General features: G+C 28.6%; 1 protein-coding gene and 3 long non-coding RNA genes across 4 annotated transcripts; 2 read left to right on the top strand and 2 right to left on the bottom strand.

Moving 5' to 3' along the window:
• Nucleotides 1-687: 687 nt before the first annotated feature.
• Nucleotides 688-3,958, bottom strand: LOC140184470 (uncharacterized). The gene is made up of 2 exons (XR_011881326.1): nt 3,665-3,958; nt 688-1,342 (listed from the first exon to the last, which is right to left on the bottom strand). It is a non-coding gene; the product is annotated as an uncharacterized lncRNA (long non-coding RNA).
• LOC140184469 (uncharacterized) lies at nt 3,783-5,666 on the top strand. The gene is made up of 3 exons (XR_011881325.1): nt 3,783-3,918; nt 4,401-4,469; nt 4,547-5,666. It is a non-coding gene; the product is annotated as an uncharacterized lncRNA (long non-coding RNA).
• A 2,560-nt stretch (nt 5,667-8,226) lies between these two features.
• Nucleotides 8,227-10,899, top strand: LOC112794373 (protein LURP-one-related 10-like). The gene is made up of 3 exons (XM_025836419.3): nt 8,227-8,664; nt 9,283-9,519; nt 10,426-10,899. The coding sequence occupies exons 1-3, from the start codon at nt 8,464-8,466 to the stop codon at nt 10,654-10,656; spliced, it is 669 nt and encodes a 222-aa protein (XP_025692204.1). The 5' UTR covers nt 8,227-8,463; the 3' UTR covers nt 10,657-10,899.
• Nucleotides 10,900-13,897: 2,998 nt separating this feature from the next.
• Nucleotides 13,898-14,553, bottom strand: LOC140184340 (uncharacterized). The gene is made up of 2 exons (XR_011880794.1): nt 14,294-14,553; nt 13,898-14,199 (listed from the first exon to the last, which is right to left on the bottom strand). It is a non-coding gene; the product is annotated as an uncharacterized lncRNA (long non-coding RNA).
• Between the last annotated feature and the right edge of the window lie 5,773 nt (nt 14,554-20,326).

The following is a 20,326-nucleotide window of genomic DNA, read 5'->3' as shown; positions in this document are numbered from 1 at the left end:
TTTACATCAATGTCAGCTGACCCATTACATTATTAATGTAAAGCTTGGTAATTGGGGAGCTGTCACGCCATGGAAAATCCTATATAGCTTCATTGTTCTATTGTTTTGATTTGATATGGTTTGGGTGATTATTGAGGTGTATGGATTAAGAAATAAAGAGCAGAGTGATAACTTAGTTTCTTAGAAAGAAATTTTATGCTGGATAAATCTGCTCTTGAAGAATGGAAAGTATTAAAGAGAGAGTTTTATTAGATAGACAATAATTTTTGTAAATAATGTGAACAATGAATTTTAGAATTGGTCCAATAAAGTAAAAAAATACTCAACTTTTAAATTATCTTCTAAATCCTAATATTAGGATAATCATTCGCAATTCCGGACACCTAATGAATTGAACATCCACTAATTATTAATTGTGTATGAGTAAATCGAATCAAAATAAATAATCATCCAATTAAAAATAATGAACATAATCATATGCATATCTATTGAATTGAACATTCGATATATCTATTATTCACATTGTTTAGTATTCTCGTTATCTACCTATACTTTTCTTTAAAGAGATTATTGAAGTTTGATAGTTTGCTTTTGTTAGACATATCAAGTTCTTCTAAAAAACTATTTGATGCCATTAGTAAACAGAAATTAATTTATCTAATTTTAAAATTTTGAAGAAATAATATATTTAATTTTAAAGTTTAGAAAGACTAACATATACATTAATTACTAGTTCTCATAAAGAAATTGAATTTAAATTTAGAACTAATATTATAAATCAGGTATGCTATATAGACAAGCCTTTTTGACTTACAAGTTTTACAAGTTGACACAAACTCAACAAAATACACGTGCATTACACTCCCACATTAAAAGTAAATACACGTACGTTACTCAACCACTTCCTGTTTCCAAAGCGTGCTACTCACCATTATGAATGACTCTTCTTCTTCTTCCTCGATGAAAACCAATACCGTCATTTTTCTTCGCGTTTCTGCTCCTCTTCCTCTTCTTCCTCCTTCTTCTCCTCCTTCTTTGTGTTTGTCCTCCTTTTTCTTCGCGTGTTTCATCTTCATTGTCGTGTTTCTCCTCCTTCTTCTTTTGATTTTGCAACATTATGTATTTTTTTCTTCTTTGTTTGATTTTTCCTCCCAAAAAGAATTATGAGAATATGAAATAAGAAGATGAAGAAGAAGAAGCAGTAAAAGATGAAGAGGAGGAAGAGGAAGAGTTCTGAATTATTCAGAACTCATCAGAATAAAAATACACCCAAATATCTTCATTTTACACCCAAATATCTTCGTATTACACTAAAATATCTTCGTTTTTACACCCAAATTTGCTGCAGATACAGAAATGAGTTATGTTACGTGTACACAAAAATCAGCCATCAAAGTCAGCAAAGACTGCAAAATATACCACAGAAGGGCTACAAAATACACCCAAAATACACCATATTAAAACAAGCATAAACTATATATAGAATGCAAATACAACTATAAAACCATCATAAAAAATAACAAAAACCAGATTCATGAATCATAACTAAACAGAAATTAAAACAATTCAATTAAAAGAATAAGACAATTCACCCTCCGTCAGATGAAAAGTTATAAACTGTAAATACACCCAAGCTTTTATAAAAATATACCCAAATATTCTTGATCTACACCCGAACGTCTGATATAAAATGGACAAGATTATATTAATTCTAATCAGAACTAGTACATTAAATTCAATTTAAACAAGGAAGAATTAACAACAAATTAAATTTCAAGGGCAAGGTTCACACACTGGTTCATATGATAATCTAAAGTTGAATTATCCATTATTTTCAAAAACGATTTCAGAGATTGATGTTAAAAAACAATAAAAATCGAGAATAACGAAAAAAGAAAATAGAGAGAGAAAAACACGTAAATGAAAAAGGAGAAATAGAAGGCAAGAAATTCGAAAAAGGAAACGGAATCCTTTCAAAAATTAAAAATCTGTTAGAGGTGCGTGAAACATATGTGCATAACAAGCGCGTTTAAGCGTAATATCAATTATAGAACTTGTAAAATTTGTATAGCAAAATCACTTGTAGGTAGAGATTAATCCATTATAAATTCCACCCAAGATACTTTTACTCCATTTATTTCTGTTTTTTTTTCTCCAAATTAAACAAATAAATATCTATAACTAATGACGTCAAGTGATTTTTAACAGAAATTTGACTTGTCCAACAAAAATAAACGTCAAAGATCCATTAGATGCTTTTTATTTTTTAAAGGCAAATTTGTTTGATGTAAATTTTTAAATGACTAATTATTAAATTGCCACTTTACTATAAATACCCACAAAAATAAACTATAAACGAAATTACTAAATTGAACATTAGATATTAACTGGCACATTATTGTTTGATAATATGGATTTTGTTTATTAAAAATTATAAAAAAAAATGGTTGTTAAAAAATTTCCATTGTATTTTAATTTTTATATATATTTAACGAGTGCCAAGAGCCCAAGACAAAGTATCTTGGCTAAATATGGTTGTGAGTTGTGACTTGTGACGATGGTCGGAGGAAGACATAAATGCGATGATGGATCAGAGAATGTCGAGCACATGCATAGGGTAAGCACTTTTAGTAGCTAGAAGGACAATAGTGTTCAGTGTTGACATTTCTCTATTTATGAGTAACCAACAATGGCTTGCTAGAAGTAAAAAATAATCATTGTCAGAAGTCAGAAACATTATTATCACTTCATTCTAAGGGTTTTACTTTAATCTCAACTGTTCTATTTAATCAATTAGTTAAAACTATTATTTTCTCTAATCATAGTATCATACTTACACACGTATATCTCTTAAATTTGATATTTATAAATAAATTCTTTAATATTATGAATTTTTTTATTCTTTAAAATTTTTAATTAACTCGATCAAATTAGTTGAATTATTATTTTTTTTATCAGATAGATTTGACAATCCTTAATCTTAGACTTTACATTACAAACACACTCACACGCCCAACATTAAAAAATTTCACTACTGGGTCTATCCCAAGTCATATTAAGAGGCACAAAATTTTGTCACTTGAACTAAATTTCAACTGCGATTTATTTTCTTAAAATATTATAATACTACAGTTTTGATATGAAATTAAAGGCCCAAAACACTTTTGTTTTTTCAGAAAACACACAGTTTGTAAATAAAGCGATCCAATAAAGAGCCCCAACTACAAAAGATTTAGTCTATACAAACTAAGATAGTCCATGACCAGAAAAAAAAGGATACAAATACTTTGACAAAAAAAGGGATACAAATAGGTTGAATTTTTTACTTATCAACTATTTTTCTAAAATTATTTACCAAATTGCCACTTTTGCAAATGAAAAAGTATAGAAAACAATATTTTTTTTAACAACATAAATAATAAATTAAAAAAAGTTAATCTTAATTTTAAAATTTAAATTTTAAATTAATTAAATTTATTCATATGTTAATGAATTTTAGATATAATCTATTATCATCATTTTTGTTGTTTATCTAGTAAAATTGTTTTCAAATATATTACCTAATTGCCATTCTTTTACGTGGTTGACTTGAAGGAGCCGAATTGACTCGTAAACTTAACCAAAAAACGCTGAACAAAGGGCTAGCAAAGTGGAAAACACTGACCTGGATGGTGCCTCCCAGAAAGAATATGCTGACGTGGAAGGAGGCGTGGATAGGTTTATTTGACACCACATGTGAAGGAGGCATGGACCAATTTGGCACCTCCATGTTAGAAGCGTTGGGCGCTTTAGCAACCCCATCCCCGCGCTAAATAAACAAACCAGACTATCATTTTTTTTCTCTCTCCATCATTTTACTTCAAATTTATATTCTCTCTCTAGAGTTTTTCTCTCAACTATCTCTTTAATCACATTCTGGTTAGTTATTCTTTTTTGTATGCACTATTTTATTTTCAGTTATAATTGTTTGCAATAGTATAAGACCTATTTATTAGGGTGAGTATGTGTATGTTAGTAGAAATTTAGTAGACATATGGTCATATTATTTTGTCTTATTTGTCCTCATAATACCTATTTTGTGGTTGATATTATTTAGGACATTATTGATAGGTCCACTTATTATGTTAATTCATTATAATGGTCAGCTAATAGATGATGAGAGCATAGAGAACAATGATCTCTACGACGGTTCAAAGTTGAAGGCCATTAATATTAAGAGTTCATTTACCTTAGATATTCTTAAGAATTGGAGAGAATGTTACGGAGGCTCCCAACACTGTAAACACTCATTCATCTCAAATTTTAGCTGAGAGAATTTCTGATACATCTATACCTAAAAAGCATGAGACACTGTTTTGAATCTAGTAATCCTTTAATGAAAGATAAACAATTGAATGCAGAAATGGGGAGGAAGACATGGAAGCCACCCAAACGCCTCCTATTATGCTGGACATGGAGGTTGCACCCCAGTAAGTCCAAGTTGTTGTGCCACCCAACTCTTAATTTTTTTATATTAATTGGGATGTCATGAGTCATGACTTTTCAGAAATGAGAAGAGAAGCACAATAGACTCCAAAGACAGAGTTAAAAGTGGAGTTAAAGTGACAAACAAAGAAGCAGGTAAAACAGACTTTTCGAGACTATTCAATTAAGAGACATCAACCTTTTAGGATGGAGGATACTTACTCAAAGAGACTGATTGTAAAGTGTCCAAAGTTTTGTAATAGTTGCAATTGGAGGGTACGAGATATATGTAGTAAGGGGTCAGGATCTTGGGAGATTAAGTTGTACAACAGACCTCACACATATGTTAATGCTACAATTCCATAATATCATGATAAATTAAGCTCTACATTGATTTGTTGTACTGCTTTAGAAATGGTTAGAGTTAAACCTGAGGTTCCTATGAAGTTGATTATTGAGAGAATTCAGGATGAGTAAGGATATAATGTTTCTTATAGGAAAGCTTACATGGTAAAATGAAATGGCGATTCTGAAGGTTAGTTTTTGGTGATTGGGACCAGTCATACAACTTGCTTTCTAGCTAGATAGATAGAGGCGATGAAAATATGCATGCCAGGCACAATTGTGTTACTTCAAATTGGTGATTTTGTTTACAGCATCTGTAGTGATCCTTTTTTTTTTTGGACTTGTGTGTAGTGATCCTTTAAGGCAGGTGTTAAAAGAATGTTTTGGGATTGATGGGTTTAGGTTTTGTAAGCCCATTATACAAATAGATGACACTCATTTATATAGTAAGTATGACCATATGATATTAATTGCAACTACTCAAGATGGGATATATGAATCTTTTGCTACTAGCATTTGTCCTTGTGGATGGTGAGACTAAAGTTTCATGGTCATTGTTCTTAGCTTTTTTCTGATATCTAATCGACGTAAGAGCATCAAAGTAGGATGTCTAATATGGGCTCAAAGAAGATTATCCTTGAGGTGGATTCAAAATTTGTTGTGGACATGCTTAAAAGGACAACAAACTTGAAGGAGCAACCTGAAGCTATTGTGAGGAAAACTAGGATGACTCATACATTCAAGGAAAGTAATAAAGAGGCTGATTGCATATCAAATGAAAATTTAAAAGCTAAACCATATTATCATTTTATTGATTAATTTAGTCCTAAATTTATAATTATATTTGCTTATGACTATAGAAGGAATGTCTTATTCTGATTAATTTTTGTTCTGTAATTTTATTCGATGAATCTTTAGTCCTGTTTAAATATAAAAAAATGTTGAATAAATTAACATTAATTAACAAGAAAGTCTAGGGCAAGTGCTTTCATTAAAATTTTGTTATTATTTAACCAGTAAAAAAAATGAATAATTTTACATCATTAAAAATATTAATAATAATTAATTAAATACTACAAATTACAAAACCTAATGAGTTCCTAATACTTCTCTTAACTAATCTTATATGACATCAAGAGCACGTCTAAAACCTAGTCCTAGGCCATAAGCAAGAGTTAATTTGGCTTAGACAGTTTGACTAGTAATACCGATTAAATCAATAATATAATAATCCAATGCGGTAATGAAATCGAGTGTTGAGTTGATTTTGATTAGAAAATATATTTTATTCCATTCGTATTTATATAATAAAGAAGAAGAGATGAGTATTGCAAAATGAATATTCAAAACATAACATGTTTTCACATTTTTATTTTCATTCGTCCACATTGTGGAAAGAGTTTGAATGCCCTAACTAGGTTTTAAGTTTCTGTCAACTCTTGACTACTTCAACTTATGAAAAATCTATTGCAGTAACCTCGTCTACATACTCCCTTTCTTTCGGAGCATAACACGAATGACCTGTTTATTAGCATAGGTTGCAACTATCATTTTAATCGTTATTTTAGCATGACATTGTAGTGTATTTTTTATTTTAGCTGAAATTTGTTTCAGTTATTTCATTAAAATGTTTGCAAACTTTTTAATAATCAAATAAGAATTACGGAGAAACGAAACACGATATCACATATAAACAAGATGATTTTTCCTAATAGGCGCTGTTAAAAAATTGATATGTGTTATATAGAAATAAGTAAATAATCATTTATAAGCTTCTTTTATGATATAGTATCAAACTTTCTATAATTAAAAGATCTAAAATTCTATCTTTATTTAAAAAAAAAGCATAAAATAATTAAAAGATAAAAAAATATAAAAACTCAATCATATTAAAAAAAACTCTTAAAAAATATGTTAAAAATATAACAATTTATATATTTTTTATTTTAAAAAAAATGACATCAAAACAAAATATCATATCGTTTAAAATGGTAAAGCATTTATTTTATTGAGACATTTTGTGTCTTAGTGTTGTATATATTATATTTTTAATGAAATATTTTTTTATCACAATTGGTAATATTATATATAATTAAAAATAAATTAGAATTCTTTAAAGAGAATAAATATATTGATTATCGAATATGGTTGAAGCCATAGTTTAGAAATCAAAAGAAGCCATAACTTGAAGCGATAAAAGAAGAGAATAATGACTACTAATTAATCAATTATATATATATATATATATATATATATATATATATATATATATATATATATATATATATTTGTTATTACTATCTACATCTGGCAGAATTTTAGACAGTCTATTGCAAGAAGCCAAGAAATTAAAGCTTTGCTCAGGCTAGACGCTTCAACATGGTTTGGAACTTGGCTAGTTATAGAAGTCAATAAGGTAAGGTGGACTCTCTATCTGCACCATCCATCAAACATCATGAGTCCAAAATATCAAATGTGAACATCAAGCCAGCGAAGCCACTTAATAATGCAATTTTAATTTGTTATACGAAATTCCAAGGAGATTTTTATAAGATATTTTTTCTATGTACATATATATACATGGCTTGTTAGTTTTCTGACTCTTTGTTTTTGCTGGACCTCTTGTCTTGCTCCACCTTTTAATTTTGAGCTTGACATGTTTACTAATAAAAAACAAGAACAAAATTTTAATACCACTTTCATATTGTGGAATTGTAGCAAAGAGGAAAAAAAAAAACAATATACTATATACAAACATTTCACGTTATTAACATAATATCTAAAAAAATTATATTCAAATAGTGTATTGTAAGTCTAATTAGATAATTGTATCATTGTCTAATTCTATAATTTAAATTTGTAATTTTGAGATTAAAAAAATTATTAAAAATATAATTATATATATATATATATATATTTTATCAACTTAATCTTTTTTTAAAAAAATACTTTCATAATATAATATCAGATCTTTTATGATAAAAAGATTTAGAATATAATCTTCGTTAAACTTTAAAAAAATTTGTATAAGGCAAATAAAAATAAAAGGTAGGCCTAGGTAAAATTCATACAAACTCAGAAAATTAATTAGACATGTTAAAGATATAATTATTATATTTTATCCTATAAATTTAAGCTTTAAGAAAATGATTTCATAATAGAAACAACTCAATTGTTCTAAAATTCTTTTGTTACTATAAGAAAAATATTTTTAGTGAAAAACTTTTAGTGATAATAATATAATGAGTTAATGACTTTGGTATATCTTATCTAAGTTATGTTTTTATAACAATTATATGTTTACTATAGTATTAAATGTTATAATAGTAATTATATTCTTTTTACAACTATTAAAAATGTCTTTAGCGGCTGCTAAAATTTTTTAATAATAAAGTATGAAACGGCTAATGTTTAATTGTTGACAAATATATTAACAGCTAAAAATAAAATAAATAATCAACAAAAGTAATTTTTTTAATAGTGTTCATGACGTGTCGTAATAAAAAAAATCATATAATTGTACACAAAAATTCTATGAATAGTGAAGAACTAGATAAGAACATTAAGCTGAAGACTCAAAAGGAATACTACTTTGGCGCTGTTGTGCAACTCAGCATATCAGTGATTCCCTTTTGGTAAATATAAAATACATGCATGGCGGCAACGGTGATCTCAGTTATCAACTCTGATTATTGTGTTCCTAATTCTATCAAACTAAATATTGATATGGATAAGGGAGTCGCATACATCAACGATGAAGTCATTTTTCGTGTTAAAGAACCTTCTATCTCACTTCGCGATCGCCGTGCTGTTTGTGATGTTTCTGGGAACCCCATTTTCACTCTGCAGAAAAAGGTTTAATTTTCTATCTTTGCTTTTATGCATGTCACCGGCTGTAGTCACAAAATCAACCAATATATGATTAAAAGAAATTTTAGGCCAACAAATTATTTTTGTAACTAAATCTACTCATTTTTTTATGTCTCTTCTCTTTCTCCTGGTCTTCTTCAAGTAAAATTTCTCGTTATAATCCTTAAGCTACTTTTTAGTTTTTTGATAAAAAATAAAAACAATATATCAAGGTTTTCATCAGATTGGTTATTAGTACCAATAATGTCACATGAATACAAAATATTAGTTACTATAGAGAAATAAATATTTATTATTTATAAAAAAATTAATTATACTGATATAAAAAATTGATTATTATGTTATGATAACTGTGATTACTCTGCCAGTCAATTATTTTGTTAGAAAGTATGTCACACTTATAAAATATACACAGATATGGCTTGATTTTTTTTTTTTTTTTTTTGTGCATTGAGTATTATTTATAGAGTTTAATAAAACTACTCGGTTATCCAATTAGATCGATGTGTTTAAATGATTTTTTAACTTGTAAATTTAAACATTAGCTATTTTTATTGATGCCAAAATTCACTACTAATTTTGTGAGGAATACTATTTGCGCAGCTAATAACGTTGCATGGGCGATGGGAAGTTTTCAAGGGAGCTAGTACAGATTCCGGTGATTTGGTCCTTTCAGCAAAGAGATCGTCGATATTAGTTCCACACAAGAAGAATATTGATCTTGATGTCTTTCTTGCTAAGAATACCGAAGAAATTGTTTGGGACTTTAAGGTTTCTGCTGGAGCTAACAAAAAAACTGCCGATATTTCTGCTCGTGGATCTTCTACCATTCTTGCAAAGGTAATAAAATTTTTTAAAACAGCAGTGCTAGAGCCAAAATATTTTTAAATTTGTAGCGACTAATTAACCACAATTAATATATCTAATAGTATAAAATTATATATTCTTTTTTTGATAATTAAATATTAATTAAATTTTAATGAAAGTACTGTTTCTCATCCTCAAATATGTTGATTGATTTCATTTTAGTCTAATAAGTTTATATGCATGTCTAGATTTAATTTATAGTGTTTATAGCGTTAATAAAAAAAATAATAATTTTTTATAACTTCCTTTCTTTTCAGGGGTGGATTCTTGTAGTTTAATTATAAATGTTATTAGTTACCAAAAACAAATGTTATTATCTTTTATAAAGTATTGATTCTCAACTTCTCATCTTAAAAAAAACAACCATATTATATATATCATCAAATAAAAATCAATATTAAATATATATTAAAATATAAAATATATAATAAAAATAAATTAAATAATATATATAACTACATAATAACTGATTTAGTAATTGATTTTAATATGTAATAGTATTTTTGTAATAAAAAGCATTATTAGCACCAATTGAGTTACGGTATTGAATAATATTTTTCACGTTACAAATTTTATTAACCTTATTTATAATAAATATTATAATATCCCTACGTTATTAACAGCATATCTACCAATTTTTAGTAATTTTTTATTTATAATTATGTTTAATGAAAGTGTCTAATAAAAATATTTTTTTTATTGTTGTGTCTAATGAAAGTATCTTTATAGATGTATTTTTTAGATGTGTCTTTTTATACATGTGTTTAAAATATAATAATTAATTATTATTGACAATAAATTGATAGATAGTATATTAATACCCTATACTTTTTCTAAATATTATTTTTCTAAAATATTTGTGAGTGCATATGAACGTAGATGAAAAATAATCGTGGCATGTTTGAAGTAGAGGTTCAACCGAATGTGGACTATGGCTTCATCATGGCACTGCTAATGATGGTTGACGAGATAGATCATTTAAAGTCTGGTCATAATAATCATAATACAACTGAGGTTGCAGCGGAGGCTTTCGGAGAAGCGTCGGCTCTAATTGCCATTGATGCGGCTGTGACCACGGATGGCGATGACGTAACTGCAGATCAGCCATAATAATAATAATAATAATAATAATAATATCATAATTAGTTTAGTTTGTTAGAGTAAGGTATGTTTGTTAGGGCGGTAGGTTAAGTTTGATAGTTTCTATTCACTTGTATTTGCTTTTGAGAATAATCTATTTATATTTATGTGAACAATATTTGTTCCGTGATCAGATTATACCTTTCATTTGTTATTATTGTATATTTAAGTTACTTCTTGATGGAAGTCTATATTCAAAAACTTCTAGACAAAGAGCTTCTATGTTATTCCTGCATGTTTTTCCTTTTTTATTTAGCTACTCTGTTATTAGTTAGTAGAAATTATGTCTGGCTCTGCTAGTTGTTTCCGTTGTATATATAACCTATCACTTGTATATTATCGATAATATTAGAGAGATATATAAAAAAAACATAAATTTACTTTATTTAGTATTTATTAATTTTAATAATAATTAATGAATATTAAATAAAATAAATTTTAATTTTTTTTATTAATTTTTTTATTATTAAATATTTTTGTGTATATTATATTCTGTTATTATATGCTCTCAATAATCAACAGAATTTGTTGCCTCTGATTTTATTGGGTGAAAGAGTGGCATGACAAGCTCTCAAATCGACTTCTTCTTGTTGAGGAGAGTCGACCGAAAATTTTGCATTAACTGTAAAATTATTCCGGGAGAGAGTTTGACAACACAACATAGGGTGCTCGTCATGGATTTTCGCATTGAGCAAAAGTTGAGGAAAAGACATCATACGAAGAATCCAAGGACGAGGTGGTGGCGGATGAAATGTGAGGAATAAAAAAGCTTCCTAAGACGGGTAGGAGAAGAGGCAAAGTGGGATGGGAATGGAAGCGCGGAAGAGATGTGGAGGGAGATGGCAGAAGTTATTAGAAGAACAGCGAAAGAAAGTTTTGGTGAATCTAAAGGAATAGGACCAAGAGACAAGGAGTCCTGGTGGTGGAATGCGAGTATACAAGAAAAGATAAAGATAAAAAGGGAATGCTTTAAAGAGTGGTCTTTATGCCGCAATGCAGATAACTGGGAAAAATATAAGGCGGCTAAGAAAGAGACAAAAGTGGCTGTAAGTGAAGCAAGAACAATAGCATATGAGGGTCTCTACCAGTTTTTGGGCACGAAAGAAGGAGAAAAAGGTATATATAGAATCGCAAAGAGCCGGGAAAGAAGAACGAGAGATTTGGATCAGGTTAAGTGCATAAAGGATAAGGATGGAGAGGTGTTGGCTCAAGAGGAGAAGATTAATGAAAGGTGGAAGAGCTACTTCTACGAGTTATTTAATGAGGGACAGAAAACTCTTCCGAGCTTTGGTCGATTATGTACAAGGGAAGAAGATCAAAACTTTGACTACTATCGAAGGATTCGAGACTTCGAGGTAAAAGAAGCTCTAAAGCAGATGAAAAACGGTAGGGCAGTAGGACCTGATAATATCCCGATTGAGGTTTGGAAGGTTCTTGGAGAAAAAGGCATCAACTGGTTAACCAATCTTTTTAATGAGATTTTAGGGTCAAAGAAGATGCCTGATGAGTGGAGAAAGAGCACCTTGGTACCTATCTACAAGAATAAGGGGGATATACAAAGTTGCGGAAACTATAGAGGGATTAAGCTTATGAGTCATACTATGAAGTTATGGGAAAGGGTGATAGAACGGAGGTTGAGAAAAGAGACACAAGTAACAGAGAACCAATTTGGATTTATGCCAGGCAGATCTACCACTGAAGCGATATACCTATTAAGAAGGATGATGGAGAGGTATCGTAATAATAAAAGGGATCTACATATGGTGTTTATTGATTTGGAAAAAGCGTATGATAGGGTACCAAGGGAGGTCTTATGGAAGGTTTTAGAAAAGAGGAGAGTAAGGATCGCATATATTCGGGCAATTAAAGACATGTATGATGGGGCCACAACTAGTGTGAAGACTCAAGGTGGTGCGACAGAGGAATTTTCTATTGGTATAGGATTACACCAGGGATCATCCTTAAGTCCATACCTTTTCACATTAGTCTTGGAAGTACTCACAGAGCACATCCAAGAGCCTGTGCCATGGTGCATACTTTTTGCCGATGATATCGTCCTTATGGGAGAGTCAAGAGAAGACCTAAATAAGAAGTTGGAGTTATGGAGAGAAGCTTTAGAAGTGTGTGGTCTGCGCATAAGCCGTAGCAAGACGGAATATATGGAATGTAAGTTCAGTCTGAGAAGGGAAAACCCCAATATAGAGGTGAAGATTGGAGAAAACATCCTACGAAAAGTTAAAAGTTTTAAGTATCTAGGGTGCATCATACAAGATAATGGAGAAATTGAACAGGATGTAAATCATAGGATCCAAGCAGGTTGGTCAAAATGGCGGAGTGCATCTGATTTTATATGCGACAAAAAAGTGCCTTTAAAACTTAAAGGTAAATTCTATCGCACCGCTATAAGACCGGCCATGCTGTATGGTACGGAGTGTTGGGCGGCTAAAGGGGAGCACGGACATAAGTTGAGTGTGGCAGAGATGAAGATGTTGAGATGGATGAGTGGCCATACGCGATTGGATAAAATAAGGAATGAAGATATAAGGGAGAGAGTTGGAGTAGCACCCATTGTGGAAAAGATGGTTGAATCACGTCTCAGGTGGTTTGGACATGTGAGAAGAAGACCGATAGAACATCCAGTCAGGAGGGTGGATGAGATGGAAGATGGACAAAGGACGAAAGGCAGAGGAAGACCTAAGAAGACCATCCATGAGGTGGTCAAACGAGATCTACATGTAAACGGTCTCTCTGTAGACATGATACATGATAGAGCATAATGGCGTCATTTGATTCATGTAGCCGACCCCACTTAGTGGGACAAGGCTTTATTGTTGTTGTTGTTGTTTTGTTGATTTTATTGGGTTAGATAAAACCTCTGTTATAGTAACTAAGTAGTTGTATATTTAATTGGTTAGAGAAATTGATATGGCAAGTTAGTTATTGTACCAGAAAAGGAAGAGTTAGTTAGAGTAGAAGGTTAGTTAGTATTGAATACTTGCAGGATGTGTAAACAAACTTTGTAAGAAAGGTTCATAGAAATGTAGTATAATGACCTGAAGTTTCTCTCTTCAGTCATCGTTCTTCATAGCAATGTGTTTCGTGAAGTTCTTATATACTAACTCTTTGGAACTTACCAATTTTAACATAGTATGATGAGCGTGGATAGAGAGTTAGGTTATTGAAGGATCGAGCTTTGAAAGAGAAACGGAAATTGAATATTTTTTGAAGAATGATTTCTATAATTTTCTTCTTTCCTTAACCATTCTTTCTTCTCGTCTCTTCTTGCCTTCTTTCTTGAATACACATGAAAGAGTTTGACGAAAATTTGATTGTTTCATGAATCATATTATTCGGTGAAAATAAGGATTCTGATTAAAAATTCAGAGAGAATGATCCGGATATACATCATCTCAAAGATCCATTGATATAAGTGACGTCATGGCTTTTAAAGGAAATCCATTCTCCTCTGTTGATATTCAAGTTCTTGCGCAGCTCATGAATCAATTAAACCTGCTGCAACAATCAAATTCGACAAGAAATTCAGCAAATCCAACGTTGGATTTCACAAATCCATATTTTCTTCACCCTAGAAAAGTCCAGGTTCAACCTTGATTTCAACAATTCTTGGAGCCTACAATTACCAGACATGGGAAAGAGCAATATGGAGGGCACTGAGGTCCAAGACCAAAGAGAAATTTGTTGACAGAATCATCAGGAGACTAGCTGAGGATGATGCACTCCTTGAAGCTTGAGAGTGATGCAATAATTGCGTAGTTTCTTGGATCAACCAGTCCTTAAACCCAGACATTGCTCAGAGTGTTGTATGGATTGATTCAGCAGAAGAATTATGGAACAAATTGAAGCACATGTATGATCAAGGAGAATAAATTTAGATTAAATAAAAAATTAAATTTAATCATATGATAAATTAATTTATTTTAATTAATAATATTATGACATATAACAAGAAATAACTTACCTTTTAAAATGAAAAAGATTTGGTAGAATTTACCATATATATATATATATATATATATATATATATATATATATATATATATATATATATATATATATATGTGTGTGTGTGTGGTAAATAGATAAAGATTCTCTTTGACAAATAATTAAATATTTATTTACAAAAATATATTTTTTATTTTTATTAATTTTTTAAAATAAATTATATACACTTTTTCAATCTTTCAACACAAAACTCTTTATCATAAAATGATCCTAAATGATCATATTGTAATAAATTTAATTATTTTACTATAAAATATTTTATTATTCTAATAATAGATTATTTTGTTAGAAATTAAAGATACCTAAAGTAAAATACATAATATTAGTGGCTGTTATATTCATTGATAGTTTTGCGTTAACAAAGTGCTGAGTTGATGATCTTATTAACTGTTACTATTGTCTATAGCAACCTATTAATTAACAACTTGTTGATATGGTCATGTGTTCCAACTGAAACGAAGCCTGAGTTTCGACGTTAAGCAAGCATTGAGCAGGAATTATCCAGAAAATTATTTTGATAAATTCTAAACAAGTTTTGACTAACCTTGGCAAGAAGGGTAGACGATCCATGAGCACAAATATCGCAAGACCTTTTCTCAGCACCAGCGCAAACCTTAAAGTCCCACACACTTTCTTTGGTATTTTTAGCCAGATACACATTAAGATCAATATTCTTCTTTTCTGGGATTAAAAATGTTGATCGCTTCGCTGAAAACAGCAAATCACTGGAATTTGTGCTTTGGCCTTTGAAAACTCTCCATCTATCATGCATCGATATTATCTGCAAAAATAATACATCATAGTTACATGGAACACAATACGACTTGATACAGAAACAAACAAATATATAATACCGTTATATGTAAAATATTTTATGTGAAAAATATACGTATCACGTTTCAATACACAAATGAATTAATATGTGGGATTACTATTTAATTAGTGAATTCATGTAAATATGTAATAGATTTGATGAATAAGTACTATTTTAAATATATAATTGTGTAAAACTATATGGTAGATATAACAAAAGATCATTTTTGAGAAGATTGAACTATTGAAGTAAACTATATATTGCTAAAATATAGAAAATATATATATAGCTGATGAATTTTGAAGGAGCTTTTATGTCTAAAAATTTTGAAATAAACCTTCTTTGATAGAGTGAAAACAGGGTTTCCAGAAACATCGTATATAACACGACGGTCCTCGAGTGAGAAAGAAGGTTCATGAATACGAAAAATGACTTCGTTGTTGATGTATGCGACACCCTTGTCAGTTTCAATCTTTATATTGATAGGAGCAGGTTTGCAATATTTAGTGTTGATAATTGAGATGAGCTCAGTTCCCATTTTTGTATCAAAAGGGAAGAATTACTGTGATGATGAGTAGTGCGTAAATCCTTTTGATTTGAGTGTACAATAATGTTCTTACCAGTTTGTTATTAAATATTACTTGCTAAACGGTAATAGTCCAAAATAGTGTCACATTCAAGGAAATTGAATGGAAATCCGGGTATAATAGGCACTTTTTATTTTTTATATTGGATTAATAATGATATATTTTTAAATTGTGGATTGCTGTGGCATTTTTTTTGAAATGTTGAATGATTTAATTTAGATAGTAAAAATCAAATTATCTGATTTTTTAAAAGTATAAAAATTGAACGTCCAAATTTTTGGTACAAAAATTGAATCCTCTAATTTTTGTACATTTATGTTTAAAAAATTAAAAGAATTTGAAGTACATGAATCACAAGTCCAAATTGTGTTTAAAAATTAAAAAATATTTGAGGTAAGCAAATTGGAAAATTTGATTTGTGCTCAATTTTTTTTAATTTTTTAAAATACAAATCGGAGGGTCTGATTTGTGTATCTGTTATAGTTTTAAAAATTATAAAAAAAATATAATGTTAAAGTATATCTATCACTCATTTGTGTATAAATTCAAACGTTTTTATTTATAGAGTAATAACGTGAGAAAATTATTAGTATAAATTTTAAAATATAGATAAAATATAAATTAATTAAGATAGATCTAAACATTAATAAACATATGTCGAATTTTATTTTTTAAATTGATCAAAATTATATTTTTAATGCTGTTGTATTATTTTAAAAATGATATTTTTATACCTATAAAAATTAAATTTTTTATAATTACAGGTATTCGTATTTCGTTTATAATGTAAACGAAATACGTTTAAAATTATTTCGTTTACATTGTAAATAAAATGCATGAAATACGTCAACTTTCACATATTACGAATGTACGCGTAATTTATGTTTAAAAATTTTCACATATTTCGTTTACAGCGTAAATAAAATACATTTAAAATTATTTCGTTTACACCATAAACGAAATAAGTAATACGATACAATTTCGTAAAAATGTTACAAATTTTTTATATCCGTAAATAATACATTTATTTAATTTATATATAAAAAAATTCCTAAATTTTTTCAATAAGGCTCCACATTCAAGTAATTTAACCAAGTACATCTAAATCTTTTAGATTCACACGCTGATGCTACGTCTTCTTCTTCTTCCTCTTTTTCTTCTTGTTTCAAATTTACGCATGCACATTCTTCTCCACCTTAATGCTACGTCATCTTCTTCTTCTCCTTATTTTTCATTTTTTTTTCAATTTTGTTACTGTTGGCACAAACAGCACCTCCTCCTCCTTCTTTTTTTATTGGAATTTCTTTCCCTTTTTCGTTTTCATCCTTCTCCTCTATCATCATCATTATGATCATCATCGTTATCGTCATTGTCTTCTTTTACTACGTATCGTCGTTATGGTTATCGTCGTTATTGTTATCATTATCATCGAACTTTTGTCGTATTGATGACATTGTCTAATCCAAAATTGATTTGGATATATTTTTGTTCAAAGTTGACTTAATCTGTGCTTGTTTTGAAATGAGTTTGTTTGTGTATCGTCATCATTAAGTAATTTCGGTTCATTCGAAATTTAATTTTTGGTTTATTCTAAATGTAATTTCAGTTTATTTTTAAGTAATTTAAGATGCATTTAGTCTCACACAATTAAAAACGCATAATGTTGCAAAATTATTAAGGAGAGGAGGAAAAAAAATGCAACAATAAAAAAATGACGATAAAAAAAAAATATGCGAATACGAAGGAACGCGAAGAAAGAGGAAGAGAATAACGTATCTTGTGCATATAATTATGTTTTTATAGTAAAAATGATTTTTGTTGGTATAAAATCAATTTAGTTAAACTTGAATAATAATAATACTTAGATGTATAGGAGATCTAAAATTTTTTACCCTATAATAGGCCCTACCCTTACGGATATATATTTTAAAAACTGAGTCGCTATCTTATGGAAAAATTTTGGAAGACAATAATATTATTGGCCAATAAAGTCAATACTTGAATAGACTCAATCAACTGTTATAATCTTGAAAAAACTTACTTAAAAGATGGTGACGAAGATTTAATTATTAAAATATTTTTAATAATAAAACTATTAAAAAATTGATATTAATAATATTTAAAAAAAGAATTAATTTTCTTTATAAAAAAATATTACTTTAATTAATTATTTATTTTTTTTAATTTTTATATTAATAATTTTTTTTAAATTTTAGTCATTTTTATTAATTTTGTATTCTTTTATTTTTGTGATCTTTCATCTTTATTTTTATTAGATACAACAATAAAAATTTAATATACAAATCATGCTTGGATACGTTATTGGTGCGAACACCGAACATAAATCAAAAGACAAAAGTCACATGACTCATATGCATGAAATTCTTGGTTCACTCTAGTATATTAATAAAACCATAAGATTTTATAAGAATGATCCATCATTTGGTGTTGTCAATCAAGGTGAAGAATAACTATCCCAAAAAAAAAATTTATTTCTAGGGAACATGTTTAATTTTTCAGTGATGTAAATCTTCATAATAATTTTTATTTTGCTGAGATGTTCATAACTGTTGAGTTTGTATATTAAATTTTTATTTTTAATGAGAAAGAAAAAAATAAAAGATTATATAAATGAAAAAACAAACGAATAAAATAAATGATTATGAAAATGAACAAAATTTTAGGAGAAATAAAAATCATAAATATAAAGATTATAAAAAATAAATAAAAATAATTAAAAATATATTTATTTTTTTTTATAAAAAAGTTTAATTTTTTTAAATATTACAAATATTAATTTTTTTTAATAATTTTGATATTAAAATTTTTTTTTAGTAATTAAATCTTCCTAATGATTATGTAGAGTGAGTAATTTTTCCAATAATCTATTTTAATATTTCGTGATGCTTCACGCTTGTAAATTGTAATAATTGAATCCACAACTTTTCCACTTATTGCTATTACAGTTACATAATCATCTATTATCAGATTTTATTTAATAATGTTATCAATTCTAAGCAATTTTACGTTTTTAAATTCAATCCACCAAATCATTAGTTATACGGATTATTAACAGCAAGAGATGAACATAAAAAGGAATGAAAAGTATTGTAGCTAGAAATTGAAAGTCATTGAATATGTATTATGCAGAGTAGATACAAGGGTATATGGTATATATACACAGCAGATGCAATGTAACTACTATTCTACTAACAACAATTCTAACAAAATCTTAACTACACTATAACTAATTTATAACTGATTTTTTTTTTGTAATTAGTATTTTTTGTAAACACAAGACCATGTGAAATTGTATCTTTGAGGAATCTTAAGATCCTCTTCACTTCCTTTCATTGTTGCAATGTAGGCTCTTGCATAAACTGTGAGACATAATTCACTAAATAAGAAAGATCAGGTCTAGTTGTTGTGAGGTACTGCAACGCCCCCATAATTGACTTATACAACCTGGGATCTTTAAACGATTTTGAGTCATTCTTGTGCATCTTTAGAGAGGCTATCGTAGGAGTTGGCATTGGATTCGCATCAAGCATGTTGGCAGTGGCGGAAATTGAAATAAAAATTTGGGGGAGTCAAATAGAAGATAATAATCAAGATGCTTTTGATATGGACTCATTTAAGATAAGTTCGTCTAATCTTATCTCTTTAATTTGGATGATATTGTTAAATTTAAAACCGTTTTTCAGTGGCTCGTTTTAAAGAATTAAGGTCAAACTCATAGATGCAACTCTTTGAACTTTTGAAGGTTGTATCTCACTTTCTTCGTGATTCATTAAAGTAGAAGAACTATTTACAGGTGTTGATATTGTAAAAATTATATGTTCTCCTTTTTTAATATTAGCCTTCCCCTTAAAAATGCATCAATTCTTTGATTTTTCATGATTATTTTATATAAAAATATGTAAAATATGTAAAAAAGAAATTAGAAGAATAAATATTAAAATTTATAATATTTATTGAATTTTTTTATCAATTTATACAAATACAATAATATCAATATTTATTGAATATTCTAATATTTTTTTATCATATAAAGAATTAAATTAAATAAACAGTAAAATATAAAATAATATTAAGTTACACAAATAAAAAATACCTAATTTTTTATATTTGAGTTCAAAGGTAGAAAGAGTGTTACTTATTAAATAGAGTAGAGCTGCGAAATGCGAATACATTCAGTTCAATCCAAATCCAATAA

The sequence above is a fragment of the Arachis hypogaea genome, chromosome 4 (assembly GCF_003086295.3).
Source record: "Arachis hypogaea cultivar Tifrunner chromosome 4, arahy.Tifrunner.gnm2.J5K5, whole genome shotgun sequence".
Classification (NCBI taxonomy): domain Eukaryota; kingdom Viridiplantae; phylum Streptophyta; class Magnoliopsida; order Fabales; family Fabaceae; genus Arachis; species Arachis hypogaea.
Note: the sequence above shows the minus strand (reverse complement) of the source record. Positions and strands in the feature narration are given on the sequence as shown.